The sequence below is a fragment of the Nematostella vectensis genome, chromosome 4, assembly GCF_932526225.1.
Source record: "Nematostella vectensis chromosome 4, jaNemVect1.1, whole genome shotgun sequence".
In the NCBI taxonomy this organism is placed as follows: Eukaryota; Metazoa; Cnidaria; class Anthozoa; order Actiniaria; family Edwardsiidae; genus Nematostella; species Nematostella vectensis.
In genome coordinates this window covers 11,072,391-11,089,034 of record NC_064037.1, presented here as the reverse complement: position 1 = coordinate 11,089,034, position 16,644 = coordinate 11,072,391, and the positions used below count along the sequence as shown (strand labels likewise).

The window sequence follows — 16,644 nt, the reverse complement described above, 5'->3', positions numbered from 1 at the left end:
GGAAGTCGTTTCATATGAACTTCCCTTTCTACAAGTATAACAATCCGGTTTGCGGTTTTTTTTCTCTTGTAATTCAAGGTTAACAGGGATAAATACAAAAATAGCCGATAGAAGAATTTAAATTCATTTAAAGGGTTCGTAAATTTCGAAAAGGAGAAACTGCACGATCTTCGAAAATACAAAGCGCTCTAGTTTATGGTAGTGTGGGATCTTCGGGGCTGGTAAAATTAGCATTTACGCACGCGGCTTACGACATTCCACATGATTCTACTACGCGATGTGTCTCAGCTTTACTAGAAAGAGCGCCCAACGAAATAGTCAAAAAATGGATTATTTGAGAATCGATGGGGCAGTGGGAAGGTAAGGGAAGTTTCTAAAAAAGCTTTTAAACACTTTATTAGTAATAAACAACTAACCGCTGACTTAAAGACAGTAAACGAACCCTTGCAAGCGCTTGTCTTACTACTAGACCAGATTAACATCAGATAAACATTGAGTTTGAAAATTTCAACACTCATACCTCAAGGAAAATGACTGCTGACAAGAGAGGATACAAATGTGTGCTTTCTTTCTACTGAGTAAATACAAACCGAGCTGTGAAATCGCTACTAGGAACTCATGCGGCTTTTAGGGTATCCGCTGAACTAATCACATGACATGCGAGACGGCGCACGAGTTTAGTCGTACTTTGTCAAGCCCTTGCAGCGGGGCAGAGTATCGCTTGTGTAATTCGCGTAATAGTCACTGGAATACTGCAAATATTTCACCGCAAATGCTTCAAAATGGATGGGTAGATACTTCGAATTGGAGTCCATGAAATGACAGGGTTGAATTTCGACGATGGACTTTTAGGGAGCGAGGCAACCGGTGGCTTCATCGACAAATACGAACCCAAAGAATTGCTTGGCTGGTACGTTGGGAAATATCGCAAGACAGGCCAAAATAGCGAAATCCACCATCCTTCTACACTCTATGGCTCCTATTTAGGTTGTTTGAAATGTGTTGTTGGCCTTATGTCGATATTTTGTGGTGCTAATTTCAAGTTTTGCAGACCAAAACATTAGCGCTCGTTCACAGTTGGAGTTGGTCTGTACTGCCACAGCAACAAAACCATAAAACCGATCCCGAGCTACAATATTAAGAGCTCTTCCTTTCGAATTAGACAGATTATTTATAAATTTCTTGTAATTTCTTATTTCCTTAGGTTAAGCATGTCTGTGATGCATTTTTATTAATTATGTGTCTTGTTTCGCTTCTGTCTCTACTTTGCATATTTTTTATGATTTGTTTATGTAGTGTCTGTTGTGTATTTTACGCAGTTTTGTAACAAACCGTGATATCTATATGCTCGTCATAAGGTAAATCTTTCGGCCCAACATCCGCATCACCTGCTGTGTTACTGTTTATTATAATATGTTGTTTTGCCCCGTTTTTTATTAAAGTTAAAACAGCTTTGAAACTTAGATTAGAGTATTATAATTTAGATTTACTACAGATTTGTCATTCCAAGTGGCGTATTTATCGTGTGGCGTCTTCCAACATCTTTGAAGAATGTAAAATCTCGTGATTAGTATCGAAAGCAGCGTGTATCCTGCTAGCTTTCCTGATAACTTACATTTCTTCACAGTTACGATCTTTTGGTTTGCTGTGATCTAAGATTTAAATGGTATTTCACTGATAATATTTTCCCATTGAATACAGTATTTGCAAAACCTAAACCGCTGAGCATACTTTTAAATACATTGGTTCTATTTTTTGTTGACATTGACCGTCATTGCAGTATCTTCATAAATATCTGATGTATTTCATGTTCCTTAAAAGCTCGACAGATTGTCATTCTCAAAGTAGCTTGGAGTATTATGTCTTGAACTTAGGTGGTCTTAAAGTTTTACCTTTTTTAAACCATCCAAATGTTGGAACTGTTGTTGCAGCTTGCAAAAAAATGAACTATATTATTATTTAAAATATCTTCCTTCAATCATATTCATCCATTTTCCATGTTAGCTATAAATTGTTTGGTTTGCTGTGATCTAAGATTTAAATGGTATTTGTTGTGGTTTGAAATGTGGCATGGTTTGAATTTTTTTCAAACTGGTTTGAATTTTTCAAACTAGCTCATTTTTGGATACCTAGCATTCTAAAAGGGATTTTATTTTTGGGGAGTCATTAATAAAACAGGGGCTTGGATTTTTTGGGGGTTGGGAGGTGTAACTAAAAGAACTAGATAAAAGATTATGCAAATATCCTCTTTTCAAACCAGTTTTAACAATTTCAAACCAAGAAGCATTTCAAACCACAACATATTTCACTGATCATATTTTCCTATTGAATACAGTATTTGCAAAACCTAAACCGCTGAGCATACTTTTAAGTACATCGGTTCTATTTTTTTTTTACATTGACCGTCATTGCAGTATCTTCATAAATATCTGATGTATTTCGTGTTCCTTAAAAGCTCGACAGATTGTCATTCTCAAAGTAGCTTGGAGTATTGTGTCTTGAACTTAGGTGGCCTTAAAGTTTTACCTTTTTTAAACCATCCAAATGTTGGAACTGTTGTTGCAACTTCCAAAAAAATGGACATTATTATTATTTAAAATACCTTTCTTCAATCATACATCCATTTCCTTGTTAGCTATAAATTGTTATGTGCCATATCCTTGAATATGATTACCCTACATAAATAGGTACTTTTCTTAGCATTAAATTAACATGCATTTTATTGATTATGAAATCCCTTTATTTGTATTGATGAAGATTATTGATATTTCTATTTTGTTATCTGTTGCAGTGGCGTGTCTAGTATAGTGCGGAAATGTTATGATAAATTGACTGGTAAAGCTTTTGCTGTGAAGATTATTGACAAGCTAAGCGATCAGGGGGGAAGTGATATAATTGCAACTACTAGAGATGAGGTCAATATTCTTCTTTCCTTACAAGGCCATAAAAACATCAGTAAGTACTGTAACTATGGCTTCCAGGAAGGAAACTGTACATCCCATGAGTTGAGAAAAGACGGAAAAGAACAATGGAACAAGAATTCATTTTAGCAAATTTAACATCATTGTGTTTAAAAGGTTAACGTAAACCACTCCATAAAGCATACCAGACTAACTTAATAGGCAAACATGCTTATGCTTATTGGTTTTTGTTGAACCTACCTGACATAGTGTTTTATTGGCTTTGCAAAATTTGAACTAGATAAAAACATTTTCATCATTTATTTATGAAGGTGATACGTGATAAAACCAAAAATAGAGTTGCATAGTATAAAGTGACTGGAATATGTGCATTTGAATGTGTGCAAAGATAATGGGTGCATGCACCAGAAGTGCTCTTTCATCATAGCTGTCAACCCAACTTGGACAGAAATCTTGTAAAATCGGGTAGAATACAGTAAATATGTGAAAAAAACCCAAGGGAGCCAATGCAGGTGAATATAGAGAATGTATTAACATTCTCACAAAAAATAGGCTTGTGATGAGGTCTAGAATCTTCTGACTCCCGCCCAAAGCAGGTGGGTTGACAGCTATGTTACATGGAGAGAAAACAGAGTCTTACCAAGACTACAAAGAAAAAAAATCAATAGTAAAAAAAAAATTAGTTATAGTCGTGATAAAACGTGTGCACAGTTCAATTTTCCTCTCTGAAATTACTTTAGGTGTTACATTTAAACATTTTCTGATAGGCCAATTCTCTACAACCATGTGTATGTGTGGATGCATACCATAACTAACCTAGATTATTTTCTTTTAGTCCGACTTGAGGATGTATTTGAGTCTACAGCTTTCTTCTTCTTGGTGTTTGAGATGTAAGTATTGTGAAAGTGATGTTTCATACCAGGAGGTAGTCATACTACCTAGTTGTTATAAAGCTTGTTTGTGCTTTCTTTTCTAGTCACATTATTTGTCCAATGTGTAATATGTTGTGCCATTTATCCAATGTGTAATGCATATGCCATGCCATTTAACCAATGTGTAATAAATTTCTCATTTATGGAATGTGTAATATGTTTTACCATTTATCCAATATGTAATACAATTTTAATTCCATTTATCCAATGTGTAATTTGATTGCAGTGCTCCTAAAGGGGAACTCTTTGACTACCTGACAGAAAAGGTCACTCTCTCAGAGAAGCAAACAAGGTTTGAATTTCTACTTCTACTTCTACTTCTACTTTATTACTTTTCAACACTTTCGTATCAAGAAAAGATGACAAAATATATATAAATCTAAATATATAAATCTAAATATAAATTAATAATAAATAGGTAATCCATAAATTCAGTCGACTTACTATATACAATAAAAATTAAAATAAATTATAAAATAAGATAATACTTAAACAATAAAAATAGCATGATAATAAAAATTAGGCGATGAACTTGTTTACGTTATTACAAAAAGATGAATAACTATTTTCTTCTCTAAGTTCAATTGATAAATTGTTCCAATCTTTGATTGTTCTGGGAAAGAAACTATATAAATAATAATCGTGACGTGCCTTAGGCTGTATAAATGTATTACTTGAATAACTTCGAGTATGACGCATTGAACGTTGATAATAATTAGGTATCGGCAATGCAATGCCATTATTTACTGATAAATAAAACATTTTTACACGGTGAGCCTTTCTCCTATTTTGTTTTTTGTATAGATTCTTTAGTAGGAAACCAAACTAACCATATTTTTTGTATCTTTCAGGCGCATAATGTTGAGTATCTTTGAAGCAGTAGACTATATGCACTATCATAATGTAGTTCACAGAGATCTTAAGGTAAAAGGATTGTTTGTTTGAATTTGTATTAATATGCTAAAATGATATTTTATAATATTATTAGACATACTGTATGTTTTGTTATGCCTAAAATCGAAAGAAAAAAAATATTTGGATTTGCCTTACTAAAAAACAAAACAACTATTTATTTTTTAAAGCCTGAAAATATTCTTCTTGATGAAGAAATCAATGTGAAAATCTCAGACTTTGGTTTTGCTGTCGAGCTTAAAGAGGGTGAGACTCTAAGAGGTAAGTTAAATATTTTTTGCATAATCCATTTGACTATAAGAATTTACTTCTCAATGGTGATTAATTTTTGCATTTTCATTTAAGCATTTAAAAGGCATACCAAAGCCCCCTAAGTATATCTTAATTACGTCATTCAAACATAATTATTTTACTAACATAAGGTATCACCTCAAATGCACACTACTTTATTATTAAAACACTAATTGTTTGTGTTTCCAGAGCTCTGTGGTACCCCAGGGTATTTAGCACCAGAGGTTCTTCAGTGCTCAATGTTCCCTGATGCGCCTGGCTACACCAAGGAAGTTGACATGTAAGCTAGCCTGTCAAGATAAATACTTGATTGCTTACCTTGTTTAGAACAATACTGATACAACCCAAGCCCTGATTGTTATTGTAATACATATGTAGTTTGATGTCTTCGCATGTGCTGTTTATAATCATTTTGTTTTTGTATCAAACATAGATCTAGTTTTTGTGTGCACCTGCCCTCTAATAACCCATGGGTGACAACTGCATTTCATGAAAAACCGTCATGCAACTCAATACATTTTTATAGCTACTGCGCATGTGAAAGTAGCTACTATGTTTTTTTTATTGATGCTGTGACATCATTTCTTAAAGTCCATATAACCTTTCAGAGTTGATAGACTTTGTCAATTCTTTGTGTTTTCATCTTCCAAATGATATGTGTTTCTTATGGACCCTATAAAACATGTGTTCGCGCGAATAACTCAAATCTGTAATATTGAGGTATTTTGGTCAACCTTCGGAAAAAAGGCCGAGTAGATCGAGATGTCAACCATGAGAAAACATATGCGCGTGCTAAACCGGTTCCCATCTTCATGTCTTCTTAGTTATTGCTGAAGAAAGTGTGGTTACAACTTTTACCGTCATCTTTATACCTCAACCTGGTAGTCAAATGATTATTTAACTTCAGGAAACAAATCTGCAAAATTTAGCAGATATTTTTTAGTGTTTCAATTGTTTTTTGCATTGTGCGCACGAGCTGCAGTCTACATTCTCACGAGCACACACAGTTTTTGAAACCTACAACAAAACAATTTTTCTTTTTTTCGCATACAATTCTCGACTTTAAATTATTCTTCGCTTTATTGTGGGTAGCATTGCAATAGAAAAAAATTCCCCAATATTTTATGGTATTGCCGTCTCTGAATTTTAACAGATTTATAGAAAATACGTTGTTTCAGATTTTCCCGCCAAAACTTGGAATTATTCACTCGATTCAATCTCCTTCCGTGCGGCCAGGAAAATTTTCAAAGATCTCTAGAAAATTAAAATTTTTATCAAATTTAATTTTCTTTTCAGAATTTGAAAGTTTATCTATGCTTTGTTTTGGCTAGATTGATATAAGTGAAAGGTTTCAAGAACTTTAACTATGGGTTCTTATATCCAATAATGTAGTCTTTTCAATGCTTAAAGCCGCATTGTCACCGGTTTACTTCCGTAGGTCCGACAGAAACCTCAACCGTTAAAAGACAAAAGAATCTATTAAAATCTGAGATATTAAACAGGCCACCCGCTCTAAATTATCAATCACATCCTCAAAGAAACTTCCAATAAACACACTGCTTTCAATATTTTGTAATATTTTTCGCGTTTCCGTTAAAAATCATCTGGTGACAATGAGGCTTTAATATAGGTAAAATAAACAGTATAAAACACATTTGAGAATGAATAATGGTAGCAGTGGCTTATTAGAGAAACGAATTCAAGTGTCCGTGTGAACAATATTTCTGTATAAGACAATGTTTTTATAATAAAAGTATTATACAGAATAGTGTATTATACATTTTCGTATAATACACAATAGTGTAAAATATATTCTCAACCTCAGCTTCCTCTTTCTCACTCTGTCTACAGGTGGGCATGTGGAGTTATTCTATACACTCTGTAAGTGTTGCATCTAGAAAGAATTCTAAGTAACATTTAGTTTGGTATTATACATCGGTCTTTGACATATTGCACTTGAGTCAGTATTTTTTTAGCATTATGGTTCACTGAAATCCAAATACCTTGCTATCAGGGACAGTTTTGAATGACCAAATAAAAGCTCTATATATTTTATCTAACCCCACTTAATAAGGTCACCCTGTTTAAGACCAGGCATTCCAGCTCCTAAGGATGTAAGGGTTCTATTGTATTTATTTAATACATTTATTGGTTTACAGGTTGTGTGGTTTTCCACCCTTTTGGCATCGTCGGCAGGTCGTGATGCTCAGGAATATCATGAATGGAAAGTACAACTTCAGCAGTCCTGAGTGGGAGGATGTATCAAACGACGCCAAAAACTTGGTAAGTCATGGTCTCAATTGGAAGCCAGGGGCCGATCAATCCTGCTGCTGCATGATAGATAACTTTAGTCAAATGAAAATGGGAACATGAGGATAGAGCACTGCAGTGTGAAGCTGCTTACAGTTTGAATTCAATTTCTATGTTCATGTGTTTTATGATTGAGTTTTGTAGTTAGTGTTTTATAAAGTGAAGATTATGAAATGGTTTACTATAATTTATAGAGAAGAGAGGTTGATTTGAATGAAATTATATGTGTTTACAGATCAAGAAGTTGTTGGTGGTCCATCCAAAAGAAAGAATCACTGCGAGTGATGCCTTGAAACATCCTTGGCTTCAGTCTACAAAGGTGAGGACTGTGTCCTGTTTACATATTAGTGAATATCACTGCTGGTGGACGCTGATGAGGGGGGCTCATTCATTCAAGAGGGGCTCATTCATTGGGCTGTAATTTCAAAGTGATGTTATTGCCATAGAAAAAAGGGTTGGAACACCCCCTTTTTTGGCGAAAACACCCTTTAATTACAATCAAAAGTCTTTTTTCTCTAATGATTGCAAGTTTTTCTGTTTTATTTCCAGTCTCAAAAGAATGACAGATTTTGTGCTAGATGGAAATTTAAGGTGAGATCAGTCATTAATTGCAGTTTTATTTGCTTCGTAAGGAGATGGTCAATAGTTTATTTCATACTAGTAAATATAATACCTTTCAAGTAGAAGGCCTTATAACTAATTTCTAAAGCCTACAGTATGACACACAAGGAGATTTTGTACACTCATACTAGCGAATTTCGATGGGTAGCTAAAAATTGCAGCTGTAAACACTGTCTGGTGCCGTAGCAGCGAATTTGCAGATATCTAGACATCTGATTTTGTCTAATACTGACCATCAAATTCGCTGGTGATTGCCATGATAAAATTCGCTCATTCAAGTGTACAAAATCACATAGTGTGTTGGAGGCTTAAAATTCTAACATTCTAGTGTGCTTTACTACTTATTTTTAGCATTTGTACAACAAGGTACTTTGTTATTTATTTCGGAAATTATTCTTCTAGGGTGCTGTATTGGCTGTTATTGCTGTTCAAGAGTTCCGTCGTTTCATCATTTCCAAAATTCTCCCTGTCTCGTTTGACATTGTCACTGAGCATCCCTATGGCAACAAGCCCATTCGAAAATTAATAGATGGCTGTGCATTTAGAATTTACGGTCATTGGGTCAAGCGTAACAAGGACGAGAACCAGAATAGGGCTGCTTTATTTGAGAACAATACACAAAAATATTTAAATGAAAATGATGGACCAACGGGTAATGTCAGAAAACATGTGGTCCCTTATGAAGTTTCTTTTAGAGTGTCTTCATTTAGGTCTGGGAGAAGGCCTCCATCAACGAAATCAAGCTAATCATCCTGAGAAGTAGTTAGTATCAACTAAAAGGAATAAATGCTGATGGTGATGAAAAAAGAGAATTCCATAATAAATCTTTTTCTATTATGAAAGACATGTTAAGCACATTTTCGTGTCTTTAAGTAGTAGTAATGGCTATATAGAATGGCTTGACTTTTCAATAGTTGTTTCATATTAATTTGTACATATTTCTTTGTTTTCTTACCTGTGTGTATATTAGATGATCAAGTCTTGAGTCTTTGAGGTTCCTATTGCTTTTTGATTGTACAGCTTATTGGGAAATATAGCTTTATGATATTATGATATTGAATGACCCCTATTATATAAATTATGTAACATATCACTATATTTATTCCGGAAAAGAACAGATTTCGAATGTGATATAGACATGGATTTTGATATGATGGATAGAGCATGCTCTACCAATGGCTTTAAGGGCAAATAAATCTCAGTATAAACCTATTAAGCATATCTTTTTTTTTTGCTTTCCCCATCGGCTCTAAAAGCTCTGCAAAATAATCTGAGCTCTGGAAGCTAAGATTGTTCTGCTTTTTTTAACAAATAGGTGGCAGTGTAAATGTCTGTCCTATCTGTCGATACAACTAGTGATAGGCTTTATAAGATAATTTCTATTTTAATGCTTATATGTATTTTCATGTAAGATTAGAGTATTTTAGTGCAGCAGATATTTTAATTTTTTTTTTTTTTTTTGCAGTTGTGTCTAATAAAAGCAAAATAGAAGCATCTGTTGTTGAAGCCTTTGATCAAATATCAATATGCCGTTGGTCACAGTGTGTGGTCTTTTCTAGGTACAAGCTTTTTTTACAAGACAATCTTGTTGTTTTATTGACGAAATAAAATCTCTTATACTTTGTTTCCACCTAGTATTGAAACATAGATTTCTGAAAATGTTGGAAACTCGAGCCGTAGAGTATAAATCAGCCTATGACTCCACTATGATGTTAGTCTACGAAAGACGAAGCGTGTAATTCAGGGATAAGACGTCGTCCTATCAGGTTTTAGCCCCCCCCCCCCCCCCCCCCTTAATAAATTAAATCTACGTCCAAATACAACTTTTAGCCTGCGTAGCAAGCGCAAAGGGCTTGGGAAAATGAGAATGATGGAGCGCGCCTCGTCTCCGTGTCCCTTTCTTTTCCAACCCTTTGGGCGGGAAAATGAGAATGATGGAGCGCGCCTCGTCTCCGTGTCTCTTCTTTTCCAACCCTTTGGGCGGGAAAATGAGAATGATGGAGCGCGCCTCGTCTCCGTGTCTCTTCTTTTCCAACCCTTTGGGCGGGAAAATGAGAATGATGGGGCGCGCCTCGTCTCGTCTCTTCTTTTCCAACCCTTTGGGCGGGAAAATGAGAAAAATGGAGCGCGCCTCGTCTCTTCTTTTCCAGCTCTTGGTTTACTACGGCAGGCTACACACCTTTCAGAGAATGCTTAAATGGGACTTTAACATGGAATAAAACTATGTTTTTTTAACCTGTGACTGGGGAGCTGCTATCTTTGGAGGGGGTGATGCGATTTTTTTAGCTCCGATTTGGGGGAGGGCCTCAAACTTTAATACAGGGTTTAAAGGAGTGCCATTTTTGAACAGGTATTCTGATTAATTTCTGAGCCTCCTTAAAGTCTGGAGAATACCTATGAAATAAGAACATGAATCGATAAAGCCATAAAAAGTACTATTAAGTAATAAAAAAAAGGTAGAGCCAATTGCCCTAGGATCGAACGTCCTCAGATCAAATGACGACAGTAAAAAATGACCATACTTCCAGACATACGCTGAAACGCCGTATAGCAATTAAAACTTTACGGCTAGGCTGAAGACTTCGGCCTCAGCACTGCTATCTAGCGAACTGTACAATACAAAGGAACCTGAGGTAACTGCGCATTAATGTGGAGGCAATAACCGGGATCCCAGGCCTGTCTTAATCGGTTACGCCACGCACAGCTCGCTGAGATAATAAATATCGGGGTCTTTTTCACGCGTGTTTCTTTATAATTACCGTGTTGCTAGAGAAGTGCGGTAATTTTGTCATCATGCACGGCAGAATGCTGTGACCTAGAGGTATATTATACTGCCGAATTTTGTTCTGCTTTATTGCTTTGACGCGAAGATGCATATGAAATTTTTCGTGTTGCCGCCTTTAGCCTTGTGTTCTCCAGCGGCGTCGCCAAGATTTTTAACAGGAGGGGGCCCAAAAGGGACTTTCAATGCATTTTCTCCTGTATTTTAGATAATGTCTCATACATTTACTGTATTTTTGGCTGCTAAGGGGGGGGGGGGGGGGGGGGGGGGGCTCATAGGCCACCTCCTGGCTACGCCCCTGTTCTCAGAAACAAGAAAAGTAAGCTGAACAGTTTAAATGTGCGCGATATAAAAAAGGTTCGTGTGTTCATTTTAGACAAAAAGTGGAATATTTAGTATTTATGTTCTACTTCTGCTCCTTAGTTATTAAAAAAATTGGATCAGCTCCTTGATTAGACTAGACAGCCGGTACCCGTTTTATATTAAAGTATTTATTATTTATTATCATTTTGTGCACATTAAAAATGTATTTCATTGCATTGAATATTTACAGGGGTGTATCCAGGAATTCCAAACTGGGAGTGGGAAGCAAGGTTTTAAGAAAGGAAGGGGGGGAGGTTCATTGTTCTTCCGTGGATTTCCTTATATTTCTTGCTATTTTTTAGCCAAATACCTTATAATAGGGGGCCCGGGCCCGCTTGGCTCACCCTTAGATCCACCCCTAACTAGTTAAACTTTGCATTTTTAGATGTGTAGTATAGTTCCAAATTTTGATTTTATGGCTACTTCTTGGACCTTGGACTGGCTGTGTTCTGCGCGCTGGAGCCTGGGAAGAGTGGAGTTTCAATATGGCGGGCAAAACAGACTCGGATGGTTTTCAAGTTGTGACGAGAAAACAAAGGAAGAAACCACGTCCACAACACAAGAGTCGCACTGATAAGATATCAACACAGAAAAGAAATAGTGAAGAAGCAAGTTGTGATGCCAGCAATATTATTTCAAGGATATGCGAATATAGGTAAACAAAATGAAAAGGGTTTTTTCCCCTCTCCGTACACTAATTTGGACTTAATTCAACCAACACATAAATGCTTCTTCAGTAAGAATCCATTTTCCGTAGCCCGTTGTGCTTCGTACAAATCCAGACATGGAATTCTGTCATGTTTGTATACAAGGTCAGAGTTTTTTCCATCATATTTCAATAACAAATGGATTCTTAGCCTTCAATCATACTGCACAAAGGGCTAGTGTAACTTGTTGTGTTCTTGTTTACCAGGGATGAGATCAGAGCTAGCTCCTTTTATTCATCTTTAAAAGGTTCGTTTACTGTTATTGATTATCTTCCCTTTGCTTTCCTTCTCTTCCAAAGAACCTTTCTTTTGGCAGGGTGTCTAAAGCTTTGGGCTGGTGGTGGTGGTGGTGGTGGTGGGGAGGGGGGGGCATGGGGGGATGGTGGGGGGTTAGGAGGGGGTTTAAAAAAGCCCGGACAAAAGAACAAACTTAGAACCTACCGTAAGTTTAAGACAAAATATGACAAGGAAACGTATCTAGTCAATGTTCAAAACATCAAGCATAGAGAAGAGTTGACACGCCAAAGAATAAGTTGTCATAAGTTAGAAATAGAGGCTGGACGGTACTCCAGACCATACCGCAGCCCGGAGGAAAGACTCTGCCGGCAATGCGACCTCAACGAAACAGAAGATGAGTGGCACTTCCTACTGAGGTGTCCCATCTATGATAACCTTAGGAAAGAAATGCTTGATGTTCTGGAAAAAGACAAAATTAGATTCCACAACAAGGAACAGCTTTTTCATCTACTCTTAAACCCGCCAAAAAAGGTGCAAAAGGCTGTTGCGAAGCACATTTTTCTGTGTATGTGTATAAGGAAAGGAAAAAAGGAAGTATAATAAGGAAAGGAAGTATAGAAATTTATTGGTTGAAACAACCTATGTAACGTTATGTAAAGTTATATGGTACCAATAAACATCATCATCATCATCATCATTATAGGGATGCTATTACTATTTTTAAAGGGTCAAAAGATATTTTTAGGGGTATCTGAGGAAAATTTTCTGGGATATTTTTTATTTTTTTTTAAAGGGGGGGTAAATAGGTTTGCGGATTGGCGGATTCGGCCCCGAAATGCTTACGGATTACAGATTTTGAAGATTACTTTTGCCGGATTGGCGGATTTTGAAAGTACGTCGGATCACGGATTTGTTGGCAATACGGGCGCGGATTTCGGATTTTGACTGCTTTGACGGTCGAATTTCGGATTTTAAATAAATTTCAATCAATGCTATTGTTTATCTGTCAAACCATGCGGATCTAAAAAATTCTGCAGATCCACGGATTTGCTCCGAAAATATTGCGGGTCGGCAGATTTACATACCCCTATTCACCCCCCCTCCTTTTAGTCTGCAAATTTTGTTGATTTTGGTGTTAAGGTAATTTGTGTTTTTTTTAATATACATGTAATTTTAGGGCTATTTTTCTAATTTCCTGATGGCCATCCCTGTCACTTTTACCCCAAAGAACTTTCCCTGGTGCTTGGGGTCACCACACCCTAGAAACACGTTCTTTTGATAGGATGGTCAATATATGAAATAAAGTAAACTCCTTTTCAATTTTTCCCTGCTAAACTAAAATCGAGTTAATTTTTATTCTATTTTCAGAACTGTTTATAGGTTATGATCAAGGAGGCGACAAAGAGGAAGCTGAATTGAATGAAATCGTTTGTTATGGTGTTGGCTGCATCTCTAAATGCCCTATTGCGAGATATCAGTTTGCCCTGTTGCTACTACTGAAGGATGACTTTCAGGTGCTTTATTTACAAAAATAATGTGTGACTTGGTCCTGAAATTCTAAGATAACAAGGCTGGCAACGGCAGACATCCAAACCTAGTCCTTTCAAGTATTTAGACCACCATTAAATAAGAACCTATTTAACCTAAAATTTGAAACAGATTCTTATTAAAAAAACCTTTATGATCTCCCAACAATGATGAAAATTATGATTCCTAGCATGATAATGAGAGTTAAAATATATTTTAAGGGTCTTGACCACATATTGTATGAAGGCCCGGCTGATATTGACTTTTCATCAATCTAGATACTACACTTCAAACTGCCACTAGTAAATTAACTTTTCTTTAAAATTAAGAACCTATTTAAAAACCTTAGTAGCCTAAAATTTAAAATAGTACCCGTTAAATAAGACCCTGTTTAGGCTATCCTGAAAAAACCTAGGTTCTTATAAGCAGGTAGGTACTGTATTCAATTATCATCTTAGGTTTCTATTGACCATTTATGGCTGTATGATTTCGATTATATGCCTGATTTTCATCTCAAAGACATCTAGTGCCCATTATTGACTGTCATCTTGATAAGTGATTGTCATCTTACAGGTATCTAGTGACCATTGCTGGGTGTATGAGCCTCTCTTCAGCAAAGATGATGCAAATATAGTTCAAAATTTTGATTGTTCAATGATAAGGGTCAATGAGGTGAGAAAGAAGGTTAAATCTATGAACTGCCTCCAAAATACACTTTGAGTTTTCAAACTGACTACATATCATGCTTATTTCCTAATACCACTTCTCCTATCATCCCAGTCCTAATATACCATACCATCGTTTCATATTAATATGGCAAAACCTGTCTCTGGGGGGGGGGGGGGGTAGGGGCATTTTTTAAGGCTCCCATGAACAGTCCAAATATATAGTTTAGTTGGTAAAAGTTGTGCTTTCACTATGAAGGATATTCTCAAGGTGCACTTGTCTTGGCTTATCAGCACCTTTTTGGAGTTTTTCTTATACTCATCTTAGAACAACAAGATAGGCAGCATGTATAGGGCATCCACAACCCCAGCCGGCAGGCTGAATACTGTATGATTCTTCTATTGTGTATTCTATTAGGAGGGTAAGAGGAAGGCTATTGGCAAAAGTCTGTTCATAATGCTTCACTGTGGCAAGCCCCTGTACAATAATGTACTCTGGGCAAATTGGGGACAAGATCTGAAGGATGTCTTAATTCTTGGCAACTCCTTCAGCAGTTATGATGACCGGTATGTAAAGCTTTAAACTTACTGTAAATTTGCCTTCTCTTCTTTTTGTTGACACACCACTGAGGATTTACAGCAATAGGCAATTATAGTTAAATTAAACAGTAGACTTTAGGAAAGTTTATATAGAACATAATAATGTATTCCATCTATCCGTAAAACCAAAGTATCTTTACTATAATAATGTGTTTTGGGAATTGTCTTTCGCTTGTATAGAGAGTTTCTTAAATGGTTTGCATTCACCTGTTCTAATGAGCTTATTATAATTGTAGGGCTGTAGGAAAACAGCTGAGTAAACAGGCCACTTACATAGCGAAGGTCAGTAGTGTTTGTCACTATGCACCATTAAGTACCTTTTCATCATGGGGCACTAACAACCTTCATGGCAGAGTCGGGGGGGGGAGACCTGTCAGTGTTTGTGTTCGTCTGTTTTATAAAGGCATTTTTTAAAAGAGTAAATGGATGAAAGCATGCCTCCCCCTTCCCTGCTTCCAGCTATTAAACTCTCACTAATGGTCTTGGAGACTATTATCACCTATTTGAGTCAATTACAATCTTCTTCTTTTGGCCACCTATGATACCTCTATAAATTTAAAAACAATGAAAAAAAGTTGCTATTGGCTGACAGTGCCTGATGAATATGAGTTTTGAGTAGTTGTAGATGGATAAAAATGTCAAAAACACATAGTGTTCACAGCCTTTTACTACCCCCTTAGCAGTCTGTATGAACTCTTTCTATTTTTTATGTTTCCAATTAGTCAACAATGACATGACAATGTAAACATTGCAAACGTTTATATAAGTAATATAAAGCAATACGTATAGGAGGAACTACCAACAGCTGCTAATAAACTTATTATCTTTGGTTACAGGTACTTCCCTACATCAAAGAGATTCCAGTGAAGAACAATTTTAGACATAATGACATCTTCAACAACACGTCATTGCATTCCTTCCCACATGATAAGCTCATGAAGGCCCCAGAGGGATTATGGGCTGATTGCGTCGAGCCTCAGTATGATGACGAGGCTGAGATTATAAGGAGTAGATGATGCAGAAAATACGACATGATTTCACTGAGCCTCAATATGATTACGCGGCTGTGATCATAACAAGCAGAAGATGCTGAAAGTATGACTATGTTCGCAGACCGAGCTGCAGCTTAATCTGACTCTCTTACGCAATGCTCTCTAGCTGTCACGCAATGCTCTCTAGCTGTCACACAATGCTCTCTAGTTGTCACGCAATGCTTTCTAGCTGTCACGCAATGCTCTCTACGCAATGCGCTCCAGAGCTACACAGAGCTTCAACGCCTGCGAAGGATACAACAGATCCCGCCATTTTTTTTACGAAGGTCTCTGAAAACGCTTTTCTACTGTAGAAGTACCGTAATTACTACCGTAATAGCTTTTTTTGTCACAGCCGAGGCCCTTATACAAAGAAAAAGCTTAATTAATTCACTGTCGAATCCGTTGTGTCGCGACGCCGCATTTTCAAAACATCGATTTGTTTTTGTCTATTGGGATTCTCTGTTCAGCCAGCCAAATTATTCTAAGCCAATCAGATTCTTGCCATCTCTCGCCTAGTACAGTTGCCTGGCTTTCTGTCGCGACACTGTCTGGTTTTCGTCCAGAGGATAGCCATAGGGAAGTACACAAAGCGAGACTCTGATTGGCTCAGAATGGTTTTACTGACGTAAAGAAAACCAAAACAAATCGTATTTTGAAAACGCTGGTAGCGATACAACGGATTCGACAGTAAAACCCCCTTTTTTACAACGTACGAGGGATAAAGTGTTGCCAAGAACTATAA

At 36.6% G+C, this 16,644-nt stretch overlaps 2 protein-coding genes across 4 annotated transcripts; both read left to right on the top strand.

Annotated features, from left to right (window-relative positions):
* The first annotated feature begins 227 nt into the window (after positions 1–227).
* Positions 228–9,481, top strand: LOC5516534 (phosphorylase b kinase gamma catalytic chain, skeletal muscle/heart isoform). Of its 2 annotated transcripts, none has more exons than XM_048726815.1 (12): positions 228–360; positions 2,792–2,955; positions 3,757–3,811; positions 4,080–4,145; positions 4,705–4,777; positions 4,936–5,026; positions 5,246–5,336; positions 6,908–6,937; positions 7,216–7,339; positions 7,602–7,685; positions 7,916–7,957; positions 8,390–9,481. In XM_048726815.1, the coding sequence occupies exons 1-12, from the start codon at positions 278–280 to the stop codon at positions 8,732–8,734; spliced, it is 1,248 nt and encodes a 415-aa protein (XP_048582772.1). In that variant the 5' UTR covers positions 228–277; the 3' UTR covers positions 8,735–9,481. The 2 variants fall into 2 exon arrangements, with proteins under 2 accessions (XP_048582772.1, XP_032242270.1); XM_032386379.2 differs by lacking the exon at positions 228–360 and adding an exon at positions 665–910.
* Positions 9,482–11,572: 2,091 nt separating this feature from the next.
* LOC5516518 (SRR1-like protein) lies at positions 11,573–16,644 on the top strand. Of its 2 annotated transcripts, XM_001636606.3 has the most exons (7): positions 11,573–11,787; positions 12,046–12,086; positions 13,445–13,590; positions 14,177–14,275; positions 14,687–14,835; positions 15,105–15,150; positions 15,705–16,644. In XM_001636606.3, the coding sequence occupies exons 1-7, from the start codon at positions 11,618–11,620 to the stop codon at positions 15,882–15,884; spliced, it is 831 nt and encodes a 276-aa protein (XP_001636656.2). In that variant the 5' UTR covers positions 11,573–11,617; the 3' UTR covers positions 15,885–16,644. The 2 variants fall into 2 exon arrangements, with proteins under 2 accessions (XP_001636656.2, XP_032242364.2); XM_032386473.2 differs by lacking the exon at positions 12,046–12,086 and having other exon boundaries at positions 11,609–11,787.